Here is a 25,083-nt window from a genome sequence, read left to right as displayed (position 1 = left end):
CGGCCCGGGCTAGAGGAGGGTTGGGCAGGAGGAGAAGGAGGAGGAGGAGGAGGAGGAGGAGGAAGGGTGATCTGATCCGTGCTGTCAGAGCCTCCGGTGGAGCCCCGTAGTTCCATCCCGATGTCAGGCCGCAGGGTGGGATTCTGTCTGAGCTCCAAGAAGCGTCGCAGGATGAACCTGGACGCGTTCGCACAGCTCTGTGAGTAAGTTCATCGATCAACAAAGCTAAATTTAAGACATTTTATAACAACTAAGTGACCACTATTGGACCCTTTAAATAAACAGACTCATTGAAAGACTTTTGTAGTTCAGTGACTTCTGGTTTAGCAGCTTCCAGTACAGGTTATACCAGTTTATCACAATATCTTCACTAAGGATCACAGTAGGTGAAAATGCACCACTACTATATATATATATATATATATATATATATATATATATATATATATATATATATATATATATATATATATATATATATATATATTAAAAAGGAATATCTGTACATTGCAAGTTACATAAATAAAGCAAAAACATAAAAAGTTACGAAGTGTCTGTTGATGCGGACGTCCTGAGGCTACGTATCATTAGCCTCAGGACTATAGGTACGTTTTCCGTATGATGTTGTTTTCCACAAGAACAAAGGAGTTACTATGGGTAAAAACATGTGCACAAGTGTGCAATCATTTATGTAGTTTTAAAGTTGATCAAATATGCTGTTTAAAATATATACAAATTAATGTTCAACATTGACATATCCCTGTAGTGGTTCCAAAACGGTGAGCCGGGTGTGCCGTGGGATACTGTGACATCCATACATTATTACAATATACAACTACATAAAAATAATATTTTTTTCATTTACTATTTTGTATGCACTCATATTACAGAGGAAAACTCTATACCTTAATTAACATTTGATTTGGCATTAGTAAATAACTGTGCACATTTACAGATATTGTGCATGATTTGAGTGATAACACGTGTTATATAGGCTATTTTGCACAATAGGTGTGCCTTCAGAATCCTACTTGTCCTTTGGTGTACCTTGGCCACAAAAAGTTTGGTAACCACTGCTGTAGATCAGGGGTCTCACCCTGGGACCCACATTTTTCCACGGTCATTAAATCATGACCCATTTATTTATTTAATTTAGAATTCAATCAATTAAATTTTGTTTTTCAAAAATAGATGTTGAAAACATACACACATATATATATGATATTTTTAAAAACATAAATCCATATATTTTTCCTTGCAACATGCATTTTACAGCATGCTTGTCAAAAGAAAAGGTTCTTTTAAAATAAAAGACAGATCCAACATGAGAGACACTAAGTATTTGTTAATTTTTGACCAGCTGTCCATGACCCACCCAGTACAGGTCGGCGACCCACTTTTGGGTCCCGACCCACCAGTTGAGAACAACTGCTGTAGATAACCACTTCCACAGTCCATATGCTCACTTGCAAAACATTAAGTAACTGATCAGTGCAATAATGAGATTGGTCCCATGGGTGTGGCCCACACACTCACAGTTGTGTAATTTTTTATGATAAGCAATAAACATCAGGTCATCATCGTCTGACTGTAGCACCATCAGTTCCAAAACATCGCTGAACGTTTGCATGTGTTTTTTTTTCCTGCAGGAAACGTGGAGTGGAAGTGGTGGAGGTAAGGGCTTCAGTGACTTTCTTTTCTCACCAACTATCAAGCAAAGTGTGAGATTTCTTATTTTCATGATTTCTGAACACATTTTCTTTGCTTTGCTAATGATTAGTCAATCTGAGTTTTGCTAAATGTAGATTTTTGTTCAGGAAACAAGCAACTTTGATGATGAATAAAAGTTGGACAATGATGTACACACACACGCACACACACGTACACACATGTCACACACACATGTCCGTACCATTGATAATCAGTGTCAGAGCCACCTGTAGCCACCTGCTCTAAGGTGCCCTTACATAGACAGAGCCAGAACATTTAGTGATTCTCAAACTGTGTTGTGTATTCCTCACTTTGAACAAAGGTGAATTTTCAGCCCCACCTGCGCCCATTGCCCCCAAATAATACTGACGAATAACACATTTTCAAATTTATCGAACTAACGGAAAAAGTAAAGTCATATTTCACAATGGATCAACAATCAAACATTAAATTAAACTAACTAGTACAGTGCCCATCGAAAGTATGTATTCATATAGTGGGAGGAGCTTAAGTAGAGTTGTCAATTATGGCCAAATTATGAGTATGTGTTTGAAGGTTGGATGTGTACATACTCTGTACTCTGTAGTGTTATAAAGGGGTATATTTGTGGGTGCAACGTAAAATAATGTGTGCAATTTCCCTGGTTTAATTATATGGAAGATGTGGATGATGGTTTGTTTTTTTTAACTAATTTTTCTATTTTTTTCGTTTTGTATTTTTCTGTAATGTATGTTTTTTTTGTATAAACTCAGCTAGTTATGATCATGGCAGAGGGAAAGGGGACTTAGAAGCCCTATGTGATATTGAAAGCACACACAAATTTAAAATAGGCCAACAATGTTGAAAATATTGTCAAAATTGCAGTTATTGATGCCAAATTACCGAAAATTCTAGTGACGTCAAGTGATTTGAATAGACTGCCAGTGACTTCCGGGGTACAAATGGTCTTACATGTATCACGTGACAGTGAAGGATTTTGGACTTCCGTTGTCGCCACTCTCTCTCTCTATACAGCTCTGGCTCTGGTCAAAAATTCAGGAAATAAAACAACATTGTTTGTTATCAGTGGCAAAAAGCTGAAGAAAATGCATTTTTAAATCATTATTTTTGCACTTTAATTTCACTTTACATTTTGTTCCCGGTCTCATATCTAATGCAATCTAATCATTCAGTGCTATTTTAATTTCTGTTACATTTTTAGGCTTCACATTATTACTTTCTTTGTGTGTAGGCTTTTTTTTCCTTCTTTTTTTTTTAAATGTTATTGATTTCAGAAAGGCATTTGGCATTACCGGTAAACTGAAAAGTTTGTTGGGCCCCACCTGTCATACCTCTTTTTTCCCCACCAGGGGCCGCGCCACACACTTTAAGAAGCACTGGAAAACGTGGACAAGAACTGGAGAATCAGTTTCTGCTGCTAACGCAGAAAATAACGTCAGAATTATATAATTTCATTCAATTGAGCATAGAGGGAATACCTGAATTTTGTCCTATCACTAGATGACTGTGAATTGTTTTGTTCAAGGTTCCACACTCAAACAATTAATTCCAGATTAAGATTATTATTACAAATGGATAATGAGAACATACATTACCCCAGTCAAATCCCAAATATTCCTATGGCTTTTATTTGCATTTGGGGTAATGCCCCAAAAAAGCACAATTTTACTAAAAAATTGACAGATACTGATTGACATGTGTCATTGTTTTGAAAAAATACTAACAGTCCAAATATTACATACGTGATATGGCAAATGTTAATGACTTTCCCTTTACAGAAAATTACCTACATAATGAAGGGAAACAGGAAACATTGAAATAGATGCTGGAACAGTTTGCTCATTTTATCAAGAACTATGATTTTGAGGTTTGAGGACGATAACGATGAGGAATAACTTTTATGGAGCTGTTTCTACTGAATGAGTGAAAATTGAAGGGACAGAGGTAGATCTGCGACTGAGATATGTGTCGGTTTTATGTATTGATTTACTTTGCTTGGATAGCAGCTTTGATTTTCATTGCTGTTCTCCTTTTTGTGCATGGGTTTATTTGACAATTTTGATTGTTCGGTTTTGATGTGTACTTGTGTTCAGTGACGTGCCGTGACCACTAGGGTTGGGTAGGCACGTTGAAAATCAAGACCACCAATGACATTTTCATATGTTTCTGCTAGCAAGTGTTAATTCAATTCAAATCAATTTCATTTCTATAAAGCAGTTTCCAACAAAGCCATCTCAATGCGCTTATCAAAATATAAAATTCATAATAAGAAAAAAAAAACCAACAAGATCGACATGAACAAGCATTTAGCCATCTAACAAAATCAACATCGTAAAACACCATTAAAGAAACATAAACAATTATTTAATATAGCCTCCATACTCTGCAGCACATCTGTTGTTTGTGTTGGAAACACAGAAACACGGAGAAAAAGACAACAACAACAACTCAAAACGACCTCAGTGAGGAGCATCCACAAAGCCAATTCTTCTTTTTGTTCCATTCACTCTGAAAAGTATCAACAATTTTCTGACCTTACCTTTGCTGAAGGTCTGGTAGCTCAGGTGTTGGTCTCCCATCTTTTAAAAGCTGTTGTTCTTCCTCAAAACAAAGTTTTTTTTATCATCTCTGGCGCTGTCATCCTGCCTATAGTGTTATCCCGCCCACTAGCTAGAGAACGTAGCAGCAGCGGTCACATGGCATCTATTCACTAATGCACTGTGAAGTAACGTATAGCATTTAGCATAGCGCGGTTGTGTCCAAAGGCAGCTTTCTACACTGCCTTTGGACGTAAATGTTGTCATCTTGGGGACCTGACTGTGCATGCGCAAACACGTAAAAACACGCAATGGGAATGGAGGCAGAGGAGCAACATGCCTTTGGCAGGGGGCGTGGCCTCCCTCTGCCTTACAGAGGAGTGAGACTGTGCAGCTGTTCCAGGAAATAGCGCTGTTAAGTAATTTGGGCTATGAAACGCACAAAATGCGGACACTTTCAAACTGATAGGTACTGTAGGCTATTGGAAATGGAAAAATAAATGATTTATAATTAAAAATATAATTAAAATACACAGTGACAACAAGAACACAAAATAATTACAAAAGCACAAAAAAAGTGAATAAAAACTCAGGGGGTACTTGATAGAGAGTGATTTTATTTAATTTATTAATTTCAATCATGTAAATGACAACTTGAAAACAGTTAAAAAACTAAATTAACATCAACAAATAACAACAAAACAGTATCTTGCATCTTCACATTCTTCAGAGTGGAACATTACCAAATGAAAGCATTAAAATATTTGGTTTTATATTGTATATTTCAGGTTAAAGCAGAACTAAGTAACTTGCGTTTCCCACACCCCACAGCTACATGTGCACTTTTGCTCTCCCAAGACGGTAGCAACCGATCACTGAAAAATCCTGCTACAACAGTGGCACTAAGGGTGCTTTCACACATACAGTATAGTCCCATGTGACCATGTGAACAGTATGAGGAAGAGAGACAAGTAAAATAAATGAATGATGTAGGAGTGATACGGAAGGGAGTGTGGGAATGTGTGTGATGTGTTTGTGTGCTGACAAAGCAGCTCTGAAAATGGATGGATGGATGGATTGATGGATATTTGTGTGTGTGCTGCCTGATGGAGCGCTGGGTTGCAAGTGTGTGTGCGTGCCTGTTGCTGTGACTCACAGTGTGTGTGTTGCTGCTGAGCTGTCACTACATGGAGTTGCTCCGTTCCTCTGACAAAGGTCTTCTCTGCCTTTTTTTGCTGGCGCCGCCGCGATATAAGTTTTAGAAAAAGGAATTTGTAGACAACCATGTAAAGACACGGGGCTGGTCATAATCTATCATTAGTTTGTATTGTGCTGCGGTAAAGCAGTGGAAATTAGGTGGAGCAATGCAACTCTTCCAGATTCATGATAGAGAAAACCCAGAGTTAACCTGAAATAGCCATATTCCAGCTTTATGATACAGACCCAATGTGTAATGACTACCCTTAAACCAACCAACTAACCAACCAACTAACCAACTAACCAACCAACCAACCAACCAACTAACCAATCAACCAACCAACCAACCAAACCAAACCAAACCAAACCAAACAAACAAACCAAAAACAGCTAAAGAAAATCTCTCATCCAACATATTGCTCTGTGCATTGTTCTGTGTGTGGGTTAGATTGACCTCACTCAACCGCTGGTACCTCAGGGACCGTTTGATGTCATTGTCCATAAGCTGTCTGATGTCATCGTGGAGGCTGAGCACGACAGCCAATCACAGCACCTCCTGGCCAATTTTCAGGTAAATGCAAGGTAGAAATGACAATGACCAAAAAAACAGCAGTAAATCCAATCATACAGACATAAATAAACCCTACATTAGAATCAAAGAGTAAACAAGAACACTGAGAAGTAGAAGAAATGTATGTATTAGGTTTAAATGTATGGATGTGATTGTAGTGAAGCATTGTCTTCATAGACTTGTTTCTTCTCTGAAAGGAAATTCTCACTCTCTACCTAAAAATGAAATTGCATAAATAGGAAAAAAAATACATATTTTCAATAGAAAAAGACATAGCATTCACAATTAGATTTACTGTCACAACGAGATGAAGTTAGTCCATTGTCCTTTACAGTTGCAAAAATAATTAATGATCAAGAGTGCCATAATGTGAAGACTATTAATGAATAAAGATATTAATATGTTAAAAAATAGAGGTAAAACTGGTTAATGAAATATATAATGTAAAAATGCAATATTATATCATCAATCGTCTGGCGTTGAAAGAGAACCATAATGGCAAAAAAAACAACAACCTGTAAACAAACAATCTCACCTACACACACTGACACTGTATACCAATGTGTCCTTCCTCACTACAGAGCTATGTGTCAACACATCCCAGTACCATCCTGGTGGACCCACTGCCCGCCATGTCTCAACTACTAGACCGCTTTACCTCCTATCGAATCATGAGCCAGCTGCACAAGTCACTGCGAGGTAATCTCCAGGTTCATAGTGTAAAGGTAGCTGCCTGTAGTCCTGTTCAATCCACTTACTTTACTGTGATGTTTTATTTTGTTTACCAGACAGGCTCATCTGCAGCCCTCCTTACCTGGAGATCCACAGTGTGGACGATCTGAGCTCCATTCAACAGGCTGTGATCACTCAGACTCTGAGCTTTCCTGTTGGTAATGCTGACATGAATTCTTTTTATTTTCATTCATTTAATAGTAAAAGTGATTTCATTGTGGGAAAGGGAAGTAAGAAAGAATCAAACTTGGCACATTGTTAATGTGAGGCCAAAGTGTCTACGACGATAAACCGTCTTGTGAATAATGTGCAGTTTTACTGGTACACCCTAAGAATTAGGAATTAAAGTCTTTGTTTTACTCATTTTCTAACGTCTAATCATGATCTACCAAATATTTCCTAAATGTTTCTTTTTGTCTCTGTTGATCCCAGTTTGTAAGACCAGAGTAGCACATGGCTCTCTCTCACATGAGGTTAGTGGTTGCCATTAATAAAGAAAAAATAGTTATTAAAACAATAATACAAACTGTTGAAACTGTTTTCTTTCTGCAGATGTCTCTGATTTTTAGTGCAGACAGTCTGGCTGACATCCACCCGCCTTGTGTGCTACAGAGTTTTGTGAACCATGGCGCGGTTTTGCATAAGATCTTTGTTGTAGGAGACAGACACTACTGCGTAGAGAGACCCTCACTCAAGAACTTCCCGCCTGGTCCCTGTGGTCAGTCAACACTCCAGTAAACTGCTTAGTCAGACAGCGTATTGCTACTTTAGTCTACCTTTACAAACTTTACAGTCTGCCTAAAACTACAACCAAAGCATGATGCAACCCCCACCATGCTGGATGGTGTGGATGGTATACCAAAATCATGAAAATGGATATGATGATTACCATATTTTCCAATTCACATATGTATGTATGTATATTATGGAATAATACATTATAATTTATGTAACTGAAAACAGCATTTGATTACTGAAAGGAAGGTCTACAATCTTGGAAAGCTATCATGTTGTTTTGGAGTTTTTACTTGATTCTAGCTGATGTTTTTGTTTCTTTTTCTGAATAAAAAATGTATTGACTACTCTCACAATGGAAGGACCATTTCAGCCGGTATAAGAAAAGTGGTTCTGAACGGGATTAAGTAGCAATAGATTTGTTTTTAATATAAATGATAATATCTACAAAAAACAGGACATCCATTTTTCTTGTGCTCGTGCAGAAGCACTGGATTGTACAGCCACTGTGTGGCCTTGGTGTATTTACTCTATCAGCACATTTATAAATAATAATACTTTTATGCATGAAAATAGATACAGAAATGTAACCACTTATTGGCTAAATTCTGCGTAGCAACAAGTTTGGAGATGGAACGTGTTGTTCAGTTCCTTCAGTTCATCAGCTTTGAGAGCTGCAGCAACACCCTCTATATCCTGCAGTAACTCCGAAGAAATCCAATATTTTTATGAAATTAACTGAATTGGCAGAAGGAGATGTGTGCATTTTCACCTGTAAAGTAAACCTTCAAGATATATTTTATAGTCCAAGTGCAATGACAGGGTGAAATGCAGCTTTTCATCCTTTTTTTGAAATACTCTGTTACTCTGTTCCCTGCAACGTCTGGACAAACCTAAAGCCATTAGGTTTCCTGACACCGCAGGTAAAGAATCATCCTTTTATATTTGCTTTTAATGGCATTGGAGGTTGTTATGACATTAGGTGCATTAAGTCACATGTACTACTGTGTTCTGTTTTTCACATTTTTATGCAAGATAATACTAATTTCAATGTGAGGGTTTATTTACATAACCATTTTTTTTAATACTTTTTTATATGCAACATAAACATATTCATACTGAATAAAGTATTCTGAATACATCATCATTCAAGCTTTAATTTTACAAGTAAACAGCCTTTGGTCTTTGTTATTTTTGGTAAGGATGTCTACAGACCTGTTTCTGAGCGGGCCTTTATCCTTTTGGTAAATTATTGTGAATGTTGATGGAGAACATCTGCATCAACCAGTAGGAGTTAGTGGTAATAAAGGAGGGATCAGAGCAGGAGAGAGAGATAACATTAGTCAGAGTTTCCCAAGCATTGGCAGATCACGTTGGCGGCTTCTACCACATTATGTCAATCGTGTATAATGAAGTTTATTGGAAAGCTTAAATATTTATTCACTTTTATTGTTTCACTCATTGAATTCTGATTTCTCTCTTGTTCCAGACAGAAAGACCATCTTTTTCAATAGCCATCACGTGTCCAAACCAGAGTGCAGCTCTGATCTCACCGCTGTAAGTTCTAATCGTATCCATCCATCCATCCATCCATCCATCCATCCATCCATCCATCCATCCATCCATCCATCCATCCATCCATCCATCCATCTATCCATCATACTTGAATTTTCTAAAGTTTCCCATTCTGCCCTCTTCAAATGCTCCAAATTGATTTTCACCATGTTTCTCGAATAACTTTTCCACCACCATCGTAGAACAGTGATTAGTAGTTGTGTAAATGTAACTTTTATCAAAGAACTGTAATGTGTTGCCAAGCTACACCAAGTTTCACGTGTTACATTTTTATCAATCAAAAATATTTTTTTTTAGGAGGTACTTGTTTTATTTAGTTATGGTGTTTATTATCTCCTAATCCCAGATGGATGAGCAGATGCCACACCTCCTTCCTCCGAGCTCCGAGGCCGTGGCTGCGCTGGTCCGGGAGCTCCGAGTCCAGCTGGGAATGGCCCTGTTTGGTGTCGACGTCATCATCAACATACACACACACACACTGACGGTCATCGACATTAATATCTTCCCAGGTACTTGCAAAGTGATGCATGGACTTCTGCAGAGAGACAGACTGATGTTCTAATGTTTCTGTTTCCACCGACAGGCTATGAGGGCGTACCCCAGTTTTTCCCTTCACTGCTGGCCTACATCGAGTCTCTGTTGGACACAAACTCTTCTGCTGACTCATCTTAATGGAACTGCAGCTGATATTTTAATTTCCCCACGAATATAGTATATATATATATATATTTTTAAACTTTTGTGTTTTTATTAGTGTTTAAATGAAGCTAGATCTACTGTTTTGTGTGTTTGTAATCTCTGATACACCCCAACACTACAGCAACAAACCAAACACATAGAGGCTGTTTGATACACTTCATTGATTATTGATTGACAGGTAGCATAGAAGTAGATACAGCAGGCACAAAATACAGCACTTTGATTTGCCAGTGATGTTATAAACAGTTGTGTTTATTTCCTGTTGTTTGAAAAGCCGTCTATGCCCCAAACTTCCCACAGTTCTCCTGCAGGCCTGTGGGGACATTCTTTAAAAGGAAAGTACATTCATTTTTTTTTTTTATTATTATTATCAATTCACAAGTGAACAAACATCTTTCTTTGGAACAAACAGGAAGTATCTGATTATTGTGGATGGACAGTGTATTTTTATATTTCTGTGTGTTTGCACAAACTGAGTGGCTACGCTGCCTGCATTCACATAATGTATTATAAATCTTGATTGTGTAGAAAAAAGATATATATGTATATCATTGCGTACCATTTGATGCACTTTGAATAAATATTGAAATGTATTGAATAGTTTATTACTTGGCTATTTATTGCATTCTTTTGTGTGCTGTGGTTTTATTTCAGCGTTTTTATTGCGCTGTGGGCCTTTACTGGTAGCCCTGGTAATCCTGCACTAAGTGCACGCATACCCAGTGTACACTTGGGGGCGTATTTGCTTTGAAGATTCAACGACCTTGGCTTAAAGACAACATACTTCACATTATTATTTACACAAAAATGACATAAAAGCCATGAGAACTAGAATGCAGCACTACTGAGCATTTATCATTGTTACCAAAAGACGACAAAATGGCTTTAATTGTCTTCCTCCTCCGTCCTGGCCTCAAACTCCTACTCCTTGGCTTGGTAAAGAGTGCAAAGCTGGCTAAGAACCCGAGGTGACACTTTAGACCTTATAAGCTCTAAGTACGTGACATCCTGTTGCCACCACGTGAAAAAGATCAACGCAACACCTGATGAAGCTGAAGGTGCTTCCGTTTGGCTCGTGTCACCCGGGTTCCTCACAAACAGTCGAGTTTAACAGTGCAGGAGCCAAATGTGACACCATTTCCTCCTTTCTACTTTGTCAAAGAGATGAAGAGGACATAGTGGCCTACTATGGTGTAGAAATATCTGTAAGTATTACATTGTTAACAGTCATAACAGCTTACACATTATGCAGTTATCAGTTATTGCACAAATTCTATATTAAAATACGCATCACTGAGAGAATCATCAGGAACTTGTTACTTCCATGAAGATGAACCATAAACGCACTGGTTTGATCTTTATCAGAGGGAGCTTTGGAGAAAAGTGCAGAATGCTTTGTATCAGTTGTGGTTAAGACAACTGCAAAGAAACAACAATTAACTACACTAACAGCATTTATACAGACGAGGGGACACCAGCGACACAATCCCAGACCTTTGTGTCTTTGCTTAGTCTCACAGCAACTACACAGTCCAGGATGGTGTGTACATAGAATTAAGAATGACATTATGTTGCTGTTTCTACATGTCTATTACAGACACATCTAAAGACTTGTTGGTGCAGAGGGGATTTGAATGCTGGGAGAAGATGTAAGCTGTGTGTGTATCTGCTGAGTGGCCGTTTTTTTTATCCTCTGCGGAGCTCCCTCAGCTCGGCAGCAACTTTGCGCAGCTCTGCTTCGATCTCCAGCAGCTCCTGAGAGGAGAGATGCAATGGGTTACATCATCCATAACAGACTGAAGTGGTGATGCTTTCGATCGATAAAACAGGTAATGCTGTTAGGATACTGCTCCATCTCTGGTCCTATAGAACTGGAAGGATCAAGATTCCTACGTTACCTTGATTAACTGAAACTGAGACTCACAGAGATTTTTTATCAATAGCATTGGTGAAAGGAAATGGCTCTGCCTCAACTCAAAACAATCAATAAGGCAACAAAAGAAACAAATGGGATAATTTATCCAATACTCTCTACATTTTGAACTAGACAGACAAAGTCATGAGATAAGATAAAATCCTCTTTTTAGTGAAGACCATTAGTTTCCTTTTCCAAATCATGAGGTCATATTTCACACTCTCCCAGAGACAAATCGAACTGAATTATTGTTTTACTCAAGACCGAACCATCTGAGACCAAGACTTGCCTGAGATCAGAAAGCAACAAGACCAAGACCAAAACTTGTTGGAGTCGTGACCAAGGCAACACCAAGACAATAATTTAAAAACCATGAGAAGGTTGAACAGTTAAAGAACATTTTCCTCTTAATTTTAGTTTTCGTTCAAATACATTTGACAGGCAAAGTGTCTGCAAGTCTTTCAAAGCACAACGTGCAAAAATCGCAAATCTTGCCAAAGTTGTTAAATTCTTGCCAAAAAATAAATAAACAATCCTTGTATGTATTTAAAAGCTACTGATAAGTCAACAATTATTTTAAATATCTGAAATTAAGATGATTATTTGTCTTGCAAAAGGGGCCTAAAGTAAGTGTTCAGAGATATTTCTGAATGGAAATAAGACGGACTGATATCTCAGTGTTTGCAAGTGTCTGACCCATAAGGCACTGAAAAAGGCAAAGAGGCACAACAATCAGTGAGCTAACGCTAATGTTTAAAGTCAAATTACAACAATAACTAACGAGGAACAGTTCCAAGTGCTTCTCCTTACTATCACATTAATGAAGTTGAAGAACTGCAGATCAGAGCTGGTTTTGAATGGCCTTGATGGAAAATCCTGAGTCTGCGTCCGAGGCCAAGACAAAACTGAGTGAAAATGCTCTCGAGTCTGAAAGAAGACCAAGACCTACAAAATGTGATCTCGAGATTAGTCTCAAGTACTACAAAGCTACTGAGAATAAGTGTCACACTGTTGCTGTTGTTACTTTTCTGTTACCTTGGCAAGACACTCTAAGGTGATCCCAATGGATCACTGTAGATGGGAGCAATGTTGTCAATGGTGTGAGCGTGAGTATGTACCACAGCCTCCTGTATCCTGATTTATTTAGTCTTTCCATCACTGCAAACAAGAACAGCTAAGAGTGTAGCCTTGATCTAATCCCAAATCCACTTTGAGAGCCTCTGTCACACTGACAGCACACCTCGCTTCTATCTAGAACTTACAGTACGTGTACAGTTCCTCTTTCTCCAAATCCACATTATTACAGTGCTTCCATCTTCCTTCAATACCACAATAATACACTATTACATTTGTACTGCACTTACTGGCTGTGAGAGGTCACATGGTTCGAAGGTAAGTATCTACACATCTTGCCTGATTCAAAGCTGAGTTCTACGCTTTGGCTGAGCTTACCTCCCCTTCGTCTTCCTCAGCTTCATCTTCCTTCTCGTTTTCGTTATCATCCTCTTCATCTTCTTTGACATACTCCTCCTCATCCTCATCATTATCTTCTTTCTCATTCTTGTACCGTTCGCGGTCAAACTGCCGTGTGGCCTCGTCGCTGGCTTTCTCCATCACCCTCTTCTGCGGTGGCTCCTTTAGCTCCTCTGTAACTTCTTCTCTCTTCTGGACTCCGCTCTCTCCCTCTGCTGGCTTCTCCTCCTCCTTCTTCTCACTCTGTGTTTCCTCCGTGTTGATGTCTTTCGGCTCTTCGTCCTGCACTCGCTTCATCTTTCTGACCAGTTCTTCCAGCTCCTCCTGCTTCTCCTTCCTCTTCCTCTCCTGCTCTGGATGGTTCTTGCTGTCCTGTTCTTTAAGCAGCTCGTTCAGCTCTTTCTCCACCTTTTCTTTCTCCACCATCAGCTCCACCTCGTTCTTACGCCGCTCCTCCATCTTTTGCTTTTCTGTATCCTCCACCGTTTCATGCTCATTCTTTTTAACCTCCTCTTTCTTCTGTTCCTCCATCACCTCCACGGAGCCTCTCTGGTCCTCCCTCTCCTTCACAGACTCGTATCTCTTCTTTTTCAGCTCCTTCAGTAGTTCTTTCAGCTCCTCGTCATTTTTCTCCTCCTCTCCTTTCTTACTGATCTCTGCAGCCAGCAGCTCTTCCAGCTCTTTGGCTCTCTCTTCTTCATCATCCCTCCCTCTGTCTTCAATTCGGGGCTCCTCCATGTTTTTCTCCTTAGTGTCATCATCACCATCATCGTCATCATCTTCATCCTCATTATCCCTGTTGTCTTCTATTTCTCCATTTGTGTTTTCTGCAAAGTTGTCATCCTCGTCCTGCTGTTCATAGTCGCTCTCATCATCCACCAGATTGTACTCGTATCTCTTGGCAGGGCTGTCGTGCTCCCGTTCTCTCTCTGCAAATGTCAGATATAAAGAGGAATATTTGAACACACGGTGGTAAAATTACCCATGGGACACATGTTTTATTGTCAAACCGTGTTAAGATGAGCTGTGGTTTTTCAATATGGGGTTTGTTCAGTCAAAACCTTCAATATACATTTAAAGGTGCAGTCTGCAACTCTAATAAAGTGACTTTTTGTCATATTTATTAAAGCTGTCACTATGTAAGGACAGCTTTACATGAAACTAGTAGTTTGTGTGAAAAATAACAGGTTCATTGAGCCCCCCTGCTGCTCCTGCAGCCTTTGATAGATTGCCAGAATGCACCGCGACCGAGCAAAAAGAACCAATCAGTGCCAGATTGTGTTTGATGGGCTGTCTGACAGCTGGTGCTCACAGGCCCCGCCCCTTCCCAGAGCTAGAGTGTATGGTCTGGAGGAGTAGAATATGGAATTGGTGACTTTTCTGTTTGAAAGGTAATTACTGCTGCTTGATTTACATTATGTTTGATTTGTAATTGTTACACTAGAACTCTGTAGTGCATGAGTTGTTCATGTGCGTGCAGCAGCCTCCGTGTGGGCTGCTGTAAGTGACAATGTACTGTACTGTGTGCACATTGAGAGAGAGAAGTGCTGCAGTAATATGCTTTTAACAGTACATGTTATATTACTGTGATGTTGTTGTCTGGCTAACGTTAGCTTGTTAGCTCTTCTGAGAGAGGGACTTTGGCGAGTTTGGAGGCAGGGCAAGAGAGCAGCAGGGAGGGAGGGAGGGGGGAAAGGGATCTGAAAGTCGCAAACTGCACAGATTTTGTTTAGTTGTCTTTGTGTATTTTTGTTGTCTTTTTGTGTGATTTTCTTTAATGTTGTGTGTTTTTGGAGCAATTTTGTGTGTTCCATCTGTGAGCTAAACAAAATTAGACTGAGGATCGCATATGTCTGTCGTAACGGATATTTATGACTAAAATTTAGTTAAAAATTACTTTTGATAAGCCCAGTTATTAGCATTTCTTGCCTCTTTACAATAGTTTCCCCTATCTTAAAATGAGCAACTACTTAAATAAAAAGTTATTAATTTCGTTTTTTGACTGAAATATCACACATCTCAGTGATAGTTTGAGTCTTCCTGACATTGTCTGTATAGTCGTTTTTATTATTTTTCTAATTCAGTTATTCCTAACCATGAACATGTTGCAGAGGGTATCAATATTAACCAATGTCATTCCTAAATGAAAACATTTGTCCTGTCATATTTGGGCATGACTGTGGAGCTAAAATGACCTTTATGTCAGAAGTGTAATGGTTTCCAGTCTTCTACAAACAGGAGATGCTACTTACACACGTGTAGGCTAAAACAAATAACAGAAATGGCATGATACTTACAAAAGTATGCAAGGGGTTATGCAGAACTAAAAAGGCTGTGAACTACTTGATTAAACTATGATAAAAACTATGAATTGATCAATTTAACACCACCTTATATGTTGTTAGTTGTGCTAATCTTGAGAGAGATCAATCTGTGTTGTTCTTTTCAATAATCCAATTCTTCATGATTTTTTTTTTTACCAATATTAAAATGTTGATATTAATTATTACCATTTTATTATAATTTTTTTAACAGAGAAGGACATTTCTTTTTAAATGATACCAGGGTGCATTGGAAAGAGTTTCAATTCTCTTTGTAGAGTTCTGAGAAAGGCATTGTTTAAATGTTCATACCATCTTCTGCCAGTTTCTCCAGCTCCCTGAGAAGACCCAAGTGTCTTTGGTCTTCATCGTGTTCCTCTATAGGAAAACAAACAAAAAACTAAACTGTAACACAATTATAATACACCAAAAACAAACTTAGAATACAAGCAAAACGATACAAAAACTCTGCAGACAAAAGAAGAGGTTTAAGATCTTTATTGAAGTATTGGTAAAGTCATTGCCATGAATTTATTATGCGCCCTTTCATCTGAATAAATACAATGTGCACTTATACATATTTTGTAGTGATTAATTTATGATGTCAGAACTCTGAAACTCTCCTGAAAATACATTATTATACACAATTATATCTCAGAGGTTCTCAACACCAGGGTTGGGACCCAAAGGTGGTTTATGGACTGATAACAATCAGGGGGGTCTATACGCATGTGTAAGAAAGAAAGAAAGACAAATGTGCTTTTATTTTGAAGGGGTGTACCTACTATAAGCAGACTTTTTAGTATATGCCATTGGAGTTAAAGTGAGTTTAAATTAAAGAAAATGTTTGATTTGAACTGTTGTTGGGTTTTGTTTTGGGGTTTTTTAATTTGTGGATTTAAAAAAAAAAAAATTATTATTTTGATTGAAGGCAATTTGTTGAGAGTAAAGGGATAGACTTTCCTCAGTGCTTTTACCTACTACACATTACTCAAAGTAGACATACATATCGATATATTTATCTTTATAGGCCACCTACAGTGTTTTGAAAGGGCTTTCCTACTTCTCTCTTATCATTTCTGGCTGCTGTAGCTGATTTCTTGTACTGTTAGACATTCCTGGTTACATCAAATAGGATCATCGCTATTAATTGATTACCTTCTAGTTTTGAGCCGCAGTCATGGTGTGACCCATCGTCATTCAGTGTCTCCTGAATGACACATTCAACCTGGAGAAAACAAAGAAAAGCAAACACATGCAGATGGTTAAAAAGCTGTGTATATACTGTAAAATCTGATGTGTTGGTGAATATTGAGTTTAGAAGTAGGGCAGACTTATTCTGACCTTGGCATCATTAAGTGGTGAGGTCACTGGCCGGCTTCCCACTGAGAAAAATCAGAATCACAAAACTTTATTGATTCACAAGAGGAATGACATTTCATGTGTAGGTCACCATTTCACACACGATCCAAACAGCAACCGCACGCATCATCCATCCACACAATAACAGCACACAAAAAGACAAAATAAATCTATGATTGCAAAAAATTATAAAGTAATAATATAATCATACATATTTAACAGACAATTCAATAATAAAAAAGAAAATTAAAGGTAAGAGAGGAAACATTTAAAGATATACAGTATATTGAAATCATGAGATGGAACACAAGTAATGATTTATTCTTTTTGGAGTAAAGTACAATTACCTCCCCCAAGGAGGTTATGGCAGTGTTTTATCTATTTATTTATTTGTCTGTTTGTTTGTCAGTCAAACTAAAAAACTAAAATACGGATTTTGATGAAAGTTTCAAAGAATATCTAAAATGGGATACAGAACAAATAATAATAAGGCACTAGATTATATATAGCGCTTAATCATAGACACTCAAAGCGCTTTAAATATAGTTTCACTCCACACTCAGTGGTGGTAAGCTACTATTGTAGCCACAGCTGCCCTGGGACAGACTGATGGAAGCAATTTGGGTGAAGTGCCTTGCCCAAGGACACAATGACAGATACCAGTGGAGTGACTGCCACCCCACTGTGGCACCTGGAGTTCTCAGTGGTCTCCCATCCAACTTCTAACCAGGTCCAGACCTGCTTAGCTTCAGAGAGCTAATGAGATTGGGCAATGATAGGCTGGTATTGGCAACAAATGATTAGGTTTTGGGGGTGATCCTGATCAATATCCCGACTCTGGATCGATTAAAAAAAAAATTGAAATCCCTATCTCTCATCGTTGGTTAAATTTCAAAAATGAATATCTTGGTTCATAATTTACTGATGTTCATGAAATTTGACTTGAACATGAACAGTTGGCTCCTCTATCCCAGTTTCATCCAAATCTGGATGAAGACCCCCATCATGGATCAATCCATCCATTTTCCAACCCTCTTGCTCCGTTTCAGGGTGTAGGGTTCTGCTGGTGCCTATCTCCAGCTGACATTGGACACTAGGCGTGGGTACACCCAGGTAAGGGCACCAGTCCATCGCAGGGCAACACAGATACAGAGACTGAAAACCACTTATATGGATACATAGATTTACCTCAATATCTTTGTAACATTTAGGTGACAATGCAAAATGATGGACTCCTAAGGCATGGCGGAGGTCTACGTTCTCTGAGTGCTTTAGTTAATTTTGTGGAAGTATTATTATGAATTTGAAGTCTGTTTGTGTCTTTCTTTGATAAAACATTAAACCAACAAATACAAATAAAAATCTAAAGGCTTTCAGGCGTTTATATTTGTTAGAATCCTTTGAATAGAGTTTCCACTATTAACTTATTTTTAAACGAGACCACATTGATGTTCTGTATCAGATCAAGTGTATTGAAAGATATTACCTTCATTTCTGTATTCTTCAATGCCACACTGTATTTTATATTCTATATTAAAATTGAATTAATGAAATTTGTGTAGTAAATATTAAATGGTATATTGTTAATATTATGTACATGTATGTATGTATGCATGTATGCGTGTATGTGTGTATGTATATATGTATTCGTGTATGCATGTATGTATGTGCTGTATGTATGTGTGTAAATGTGTGAACATGTATGTATATATGTTTGATGTGCATGTATAAACTAAACTGTATATATAGAATTGTACAGAATATATACTGAATGTGTAAAGTAAAACTAGTAACATTAGTTTCCTACTTATTATTATATATTTTTTAAATTATCTAGAGAGACGTGTTTTGTTTCTGTGATGAGGTAGGTGTGTATAACCTACACCATTTCAACTGATTAGTCAGTTATTTGAATGTTGTTTGTTCTGTTTTTTGTTTTTCTGAAAACTTCTGAAATTCAAATTCAAATATCCATCTCTTGTATGCCCATGACCTAAAGGTCAGCGAGCAGAGCAGAGCTAGACTGCCCTCTGTGATATATGGCTAGATCACGTTTGTACCAGCCTCTTCTGTTTATGGTGCAAGGAGGGGGCCCAGCCTCGAAGATACCGGCGCTTGCTTTTTTACTTTTGAACAGAGATGCACAGAGACATAGAGAGACACAGACATAGAGAGACACAGACATAGAGAGACACACAGACATAGAGAGACACTGACATAGAGAGACACACAGACATAGAGACACAGACATAGAGAGACACAGACATAGAGAGACACAGACATAGAGAGACACACAGACATAGAGACACAGACATAGAGAGAGACACAGACATAGAGACACAGACATAGAGAGACACACAGACATAGAGAGACACAGACATAGAGAGACACACAGACATAGAGAGACACAGACATAGAGAGAGACACAGACATAGAGAGACACACAGACATAGAGAGACACAGACATAGAGAGAGACACAGACATAGAGAGACACACAGACATAGAGAGACACAGACATAGAGAGAGACACAGACATAGAGAGACACACAGACATAGAGAGACACAGACATAGAGAGACACACAGACATAGAGAGACACAGACATAGAGAGACACACAGACATAGAGAGACACACAGACATAGAGAGACACAGACATAGAGAGACATAGGCTTCTTCTGATAACTGCCTGTGTGTCTAATTTACTGGAATAAACCACATTGGCATATTACTATACTCTTGTCATCTGTCCTTGGAGCTGTTCAATTAAATGAAGAAAGTGTCTATTTGTACGGTTGCCGTACGGACAACCCCCGGTGCTATTGGTATGGTTACCGAAGTACACGTACGTAGCGTTTTAGGGTTAGGGTTAGGATTAGGTTTGGGGTTAGGTTTGGTTATAACCCTATATCACAACCTTTTTTTAGGGTTAGGGTTAGAGTTAGGGTTAGGTTTTGGGTAAGGTTTAGTCTTAGTCACGTGACCTAAACTGGCCAAATAGGGGCGCTGCGTACGGATTGAATGTCAGTTTATTGATACGGCAACCGTACGGATAGCCACTGCCTTAAAAGAACCAGGAGGAAGGTAGAGAAAAACCTTACAGTATCAAACCACTTGTGAACTTGTGAGCTTATCTAACCATGTTTTGTAGTGCACAGGCGTGGGCGGAGCTGTTCCCTCATTATGGTAAGCACAGATACTTTGGTAAAGTGACACTCTAAAGGAGCTTAACCGCTGTCCTTCTCTTTTTCTCATGGATGCCAACATGTCCAGAGCTAAATGAGTCTAAGTCCCATGCATATAGGATGTCATCAAAGACACACTAAGCACTTCCTTAAGGCCTTTGGCTTGGAGACACATCAACTCCAAGGTCTACGTGTCTGTGGAGAATGAACTCCAGCCTTTTCTTCTTCTTTCCATATCAAAGTTAACACATCCTCAATGTTTCACAAAGTAAAACAGCAATGAAGTGTATCCAAACTCTGTGGTCTGTGGCAGCACACGCAGTCAGATGAATGCACACCAGGATCAATAGCACTAATTGATACCCTATAGCCACTAATGAACAACCCGGATATACAGACACGTGAGCTGCTTAGACTTTGGCTTTGGCTTTGGCTATGTGATGCACCCTGTCGATGTGAGGGTCGATTAAGTGTGTGTGTGTGTGTGTGTGTGTGTGTGTGTGTGTGTGTGTGTGTGTGTGTGTGTGTGTGTGTGTGTGTGTGTGTGTGTGTGTGTGTGTGTGTGTGTGTGTGTGTGTGTGCGTGCATGCGTGTGTATCAGGAGCAGATAAAGTTGCACTGGATCCACATTTGGAAACGAGCCACTATCTATTCTTCCAACTAGACTTTCACAATAAGAGTCTGTGACTAGGCTACACTTCCAATTACCAGATTGCCTCAAATTCTGTTTCTATTTTGTTTTGTTTTGTTTTTTCACGTTGTAACACTGTCATATACAGTATATTATAAAGTAGATTTTAATTGTGAAAAAAACATAACCACCACCAGAGACACTGTTATTATTTTGTACATATACGTATGTATGTATAAATTGGTCATAAGTTGCTGATTTCTGTATTGCTTCCTGTTGTCTGATATGCCTGATGCTAATTTCCTTTATTCTCATAAATTAGTGCATATTTTCCCACTTAAAAGGCTCCTGTCAGTTTGTTTACCTGTAAGGATATTTCTTTTCTTTTCTTTTTTTTTTGTAGGCTCTGACACACTATTGCTTTAGCTACATGCTTGGCTTCCAACACACACACACACACATTGTGCACTGTTTCCCTACAACCCCAAGGTCATGATGGAGTCGGCTGGACTGGATCGTGAGGATAAATCAGCCAAAACATGTTTGCGCCAGCTTTCCCATTCTACGGGGCACACCCAGCCCAAGAAGATAAAATGTCTACTCCCAATTCTCTGGACACACTCATGCTTCTGGGACTCACCTACGCTTGAGCTGTTTGCAGGAACAGCAGGTTTGCTAAATCTTTCCTTGTGACTAATTAGAATGAATTACATTGGAATGATCAGATGTGAAACGAAAGTAACGGATTCATTCAATTCAACATTATTTGTATAGCGCAAATTACAACAAAGTCATCTAAATGCCAAATATTCATGTTACTGTAATTGAGTGGCTTTTATGGGTACTTGTACTATTTTGAATAATTTTACTTGTACTTAGGTATGTTTTGAAACAAGTAATGTGTTACATTTCTACACCAAACTGTTACTGAGTAAATCATTTTTTGTTTTAAAATGACTAACGGACATTATGAAACTGCAAAAAAATGAAATGACCAGACAACAATCATCACATCAAAACCGACCAACCAGATTAAACATAATTCAGCATTGAATGGCGGTTTTTATTTTATCAGTTTTAGAGTTCATACATTTAGCCATAAGAACTTTTTTTTAATTTTAAATTGAATTCTTTGATTTCATTTATTTCATTTAAAAAAGAAATGTACATTTTGACCAATCTTTTATTTTATACAGATGCTTTTGTGGAAGTAACTAATTACTTTGAGTACTATTTAATTAAGCTACGTTCAATCATGTAACAGTACTTCTGCTTAGTAGAATATATCAGTACTTTTAACACCATCTGTCCTCGGAGCTGTTTAATTAAAAGATCTGGGAAGACTGTAGAAAAAAACCTTACATTCCGCATATGCATACAAGTGTTCTTCCACCTACAGTCCAAGAACACAGTCTATATTGATTTAGGAGTGATTGTCTCTATGTACATTAGCCCACTGGCATCTTTTCCATACTTTGCATCATTTGTTGGGAAAAGAAAATCCCATTTGTCGCAGCAAAAGACATTTATTATCATTGTTTTATTTTTATTTAGTTTTTCACAAGTAAATAAATAAAATGAATAAATTACCAATTCCATTTATCTGATGCTTTTATCCAAAGTGACATACAACACGTGTAGTTATGGGTAAAGGACTTGCTCAACATCCCAGTGATGATGACCCAGGTTGGATTTGAACCAGTGACCCTCCCATTACACTTCCTTATCCGTTGCACCACCACTGCCATTTATTGCCCAGTAATAAAGAAAGATTGCACGGAGTTTGACAGATATTTAAATTTAGACATGAAATATACTTTGCAGCAAAACAATATTACACTATAATGCATTATATTGTACATTGTAGTTGTTTACAAAAAAGGGATTCTCTTTTTACATAAAATCAATATTTGCAGGCGACTTTACTCTTGTAATCAGCAGATAACTTTAATTTCTAATAACTTGAAACATAACTTAAAGGCACACTGTGGACTTTTTGACATAAAGAGTTGATGCATATGAGTTATTTTAAATGATTCCTCAGGCCAATATACAGCCTGAGGAATCATTTTTATCAATGCTCCGAGCGGGGCTTCCCTCTTCAAATACCGCCCATGTAAGTTTGGAGGAAACGGACCGTCATTGGCCTGGTCATGTGACCTGGAGAATGTATCACTTTACGGCAGTCACGTGACCACAGGCTCAGATATACTCATTGGGCTAAAAGGCTTTTGCTAGTATTTTTCCACCTGTTTGACTCCTGGTCATGGCCGAGGCAAGCAAAATGTTTAAAACTGCTCCTGAGGAAGCTAAAAAGACGCCGCTGACATGCCTTCCGCCCGGCGCCGGACACCACCCCACGCACGCCGGGTCGCCCGTCCCCCGTCCATCCGCCCCGACCCCTGGCGAAGGGGGCCGAAGACGACGGCGGCGTTACAGGTCAACTACTGTCTGCATACACAATCAAAAGACAAGAGAGGCTGGCCTGACTGACTGTTTGATGATTTTTGCGACAGTGCTGCGGCGCTTGTGGCCACTAGGGGGCGCGTGACGTGAAAGTTACAGATCTAGCGCCCCTGGTGGCCAAAAGATACACTGTGTGCCTATAAATAGTCTTTTCCAAACACAAGCATAATCACATAACTTAGTTTGAATGAATGTGACTTAGGCTTTGCTCTTAGAACCATGTTCGTAGCCTTTCAGGGCTGATGTCTCCACCTGATGGACAAAGTTCAGTTGTAAAGAGCACAGCTGAGTTCTGTTCACCCACTCAACCACTGCCCCTGACACGCTGACAGTCAACTGGAAACATTGTTATTAAATCATATTGTTAAGACAGGGGAACTTCTGATGCATAATTCCTGCTGTCACTTGTTTTTGGTTTTTGGTTGTTTGATTAATCTAAATAGGACAGATTTCCATTTATTAAAGGTTAGTCCCTGACAATAGATGTCAGTTCCAAATCAGATTTTAATCCCAATTACAGATACAATCCACTTAGTTTATTGTGTAGTCACTAATGGACGAAATTACTAGTTTATATATGACATTTCTTTGAAAAACCAAAACAATATTAATATTGTTATTATAATTATTATTAAAAATCTGATCATGAAATATATATACAGCACAGAGTCTTATTGATATTGTTCACCACACGGTCTGTTGTGTTATTTTGTCAGGTTAATTGATGTTTGCATGTCGTTTATTCCCAACAGAGGCTTTGTGCGTGTGCGCTCAGGGGCGCGCTCTGCATGCGCGCGCCTGTGCGTCGGCTTTCTAACCCGTTCATTAACACGGCTCATATTCAGTGGACATATATACACACACACAGTGCTTAATGGTAACATATGCTGCTTAATATAGTCTCTAAATGAATACATAAATGAGGTATAACAGCGTCCATCGCTCACAGACAGAGGTGGGCGCACTTCAAATGATGTAACGGCGCTTATATTGTTCCTCCTGTGGGTTTCACCTTTGGGTGCACATCTATACACGTTTATCCCGGTGACTTAGAGGATGTTAGATTTATGGAACAGTTTAAGCTGCGCGGACACAGACGATCGTCTCCGACAGACAGATAAAGCCTGACCGCATTTTGTAGCGTCACTACACACTTAAAGAGTAACACACACACATACTCAAACACACACACACACACACACTAGATGTTTAATACTAGTGATGATACTTCTTACCTCCGACTGCAGCCCAGAGAAAAATCGCCGCTACCAGAATTCCCATAGGATCAGAGAGAGGTGAGGCTCCTGCTGGGATAACCTTGGAATAACGGATCTTCTTCTCAGGCCTGGCAGCGAGGAGGAGCCACACCGGTGTGTGTGTGTGTGTGTGTGTCAGGTGACCGTATAACCGCATCCAGTCTCACACTCCTCCTGCCTCAGACTCAGGTCCTGCTCACACTCACAGTTTGATGATGTATCGTATCATCAGTGATGATGGTGATGAATGCATGGCTTTAATAGCACCTACAGAGTTAAACAGTGCAGAGCACAGGCTGTAGATCCTTTGTTCACTTTACACGCATCATGCTCTCATCCAAACTCAGCATCTTTTGTCTCTCTGTGCAGGACCTGAGCACAAAGTCAAGGTCACGTTGACCTTGTTCAGTCTGAGCTGCAGTGAGTAATTCACCAACACAGGCTTGAGTTCTATAGCCAGAAGTATTGGGACATGATCTTTAAAGAGTCACTAAAGTTTAGAAATACCCAAAACAACTTTTTTGTTGCTAAAAACAAATGTATTTGGATATAAAGTATTGCTGTGATTAATTATTGTTTAATTCTTATTTCAAATTGCCGTTAACTGTTGTAAAAATGTAAGAGTGACTTCCCTCTGTGCGATGAAACCTGCATTTTGCTATTATTGGTTGAGAATGGTGGTTTGTGACGTTTTTCGCACCTGTTTACTCTGCAATCTGT

General features: G+C 38.7%; 2 protein-coding genes across 5 annotated transcripts; one reads left to right on the top strand and one right to left on the bottom strand.

The window, feature by feature from the left end:
• Positions 1–42: 42 nt before the first annotated feature.
• LOC114474140 (inositol-tetrakisphosphate 1-kinase-like) lies at positions 43–9,907 on the top strand. 4 transcript variants are annotated; one of them, XM_028464197.1, is made up of 11 exons: positions 43–203; positions 1,650–1,674; positions 5,893–6,015; positions 6,597–6,714; positions 6,804–6,905; positions 7,180–7,220; positions 7,300–7,465; positions 8,382–8,405; positions 8,976–9,039; positions 9,404–9,566; positions 9,641–9,907. In XM_028464197.1, the coding sequence occupies exons 1-10, from the start codon at positions 121–123 to the stop codon at positions 9,537–9,539; spliced, it is 882 nt and encodes a 293-aa protein (XP_028319998.1). In that variant the 5' UTR covers positions 43–120; the 3' UTR covers positions 9,540–9,566; positions 9,641–9,907. The 4 variants fall into 4 exon arrangements, with proteins under 4 accessions (XP_028319998.1, XP_028319996.1, XP_028320000.1 ...); XM_028464195.1 differs by having other exon boundaries at positions 45–203; positions 8,972–9,039; XM_028464199.1 differs by lacking the exon at positions 8,382–8,405 and having other exon boundaries at positions 45–203.
• Positions 9,908–9,987: 80 nt separating this feature from the next.
• LOC114474139 (vicilin-like seed storage protein At2g18540) lies at positions 9,988–24,568 on the bottom strand. Its single transcript, XM_028464194.1, has 6 exons — positions 24,343–24,568; positions 16,810–16,850; positions 16,624–16,693; positions 15,778–15,843; positions 13,124–14,073; positions 9,988–11,511 (listed from the first exon to the last, which is right to left on the bottom strand). Exons 1-6 carry the CDS (start codon positions 24,518–24,520, stop codon positions 11,443–11,445), a joined length of 1,374 nt encoding a protein of 457 aa, XP_028319995.1. The 5' UTR covers positions 24,521–24,568; the 3' UTR covers positions 9,988–11,442.
• Between the last annotated feature and the right edge of the window lie 515 nt (positions 24,569–25,083).

Source organism: Gouania willdenowi, chromosome 13, assembly GCF_900634775.1.
Source record: "Gouania willdenowi chromosome 13, fGouWil2.1, whole genome shotgun sequence".
NCBI classification, from domain to species: domain Eukaryota; kingdom Metazoa; phylum Chordata; class Actinopteri; order Blenniiformes; family Gobiesocidae; genus Gouania; species Gouania willdenowi.
This window is presented reverse-complemented; position numbering and strand designations above follow the sequence as displayed.

What these genes read in the sequence shown, in the direction of transcription:
- LOC114474140 (XM_028464195.1), top strand. Translation starts at nt 121, where the DNA reads ATGTCAGGCCGCAGGGTGGGATTCTGTCTGAGCTCCAAGAAGCGTCGC. An exon ending in GCTGCACAAGTCACTGCGAG is followed by an intron (nt 6,715 to 6,803) that starts GTAATCTCCAGG and finishes TTTGTTTACCAG; the next exon opens with ACAGGCTCATCTGCAGCCCT. An exon ending in TAGGTTTCCTGACACCGCAG is followed by an intron (nt 8,406 to 8,971) that starts GTAAAGAATCAT and finishes CTCTTGTTCCAG; the next exon opens with ACAGAAAGACCATCTTTTTC.
- LOC114474139 (XM_028464194.1), bottom strand. Translation starts at nt 24,520, where the DNA reads ATGCGGTTATACGGTCACCTGACACACACACACACACACACACCGGTG. An exon ending in TCTCTGGGCTGCAGTCGGAG is followed by an intron (nt 16,851 to 24,342) that starts GTAAGAAGTATC and finishes GATTTTTCTCAG; the next exon opens with TGGGAAGCCGGCCAGTGACC. An exon ending in GGAGAAACTGGCAGAAGATG is followed by an intron (nt 14,074 to 15,777) that starts GTATGAACATTT and finishes TGACATTTGCAG; the next exon opens with AGAGAGAACGGGAGCACGAC.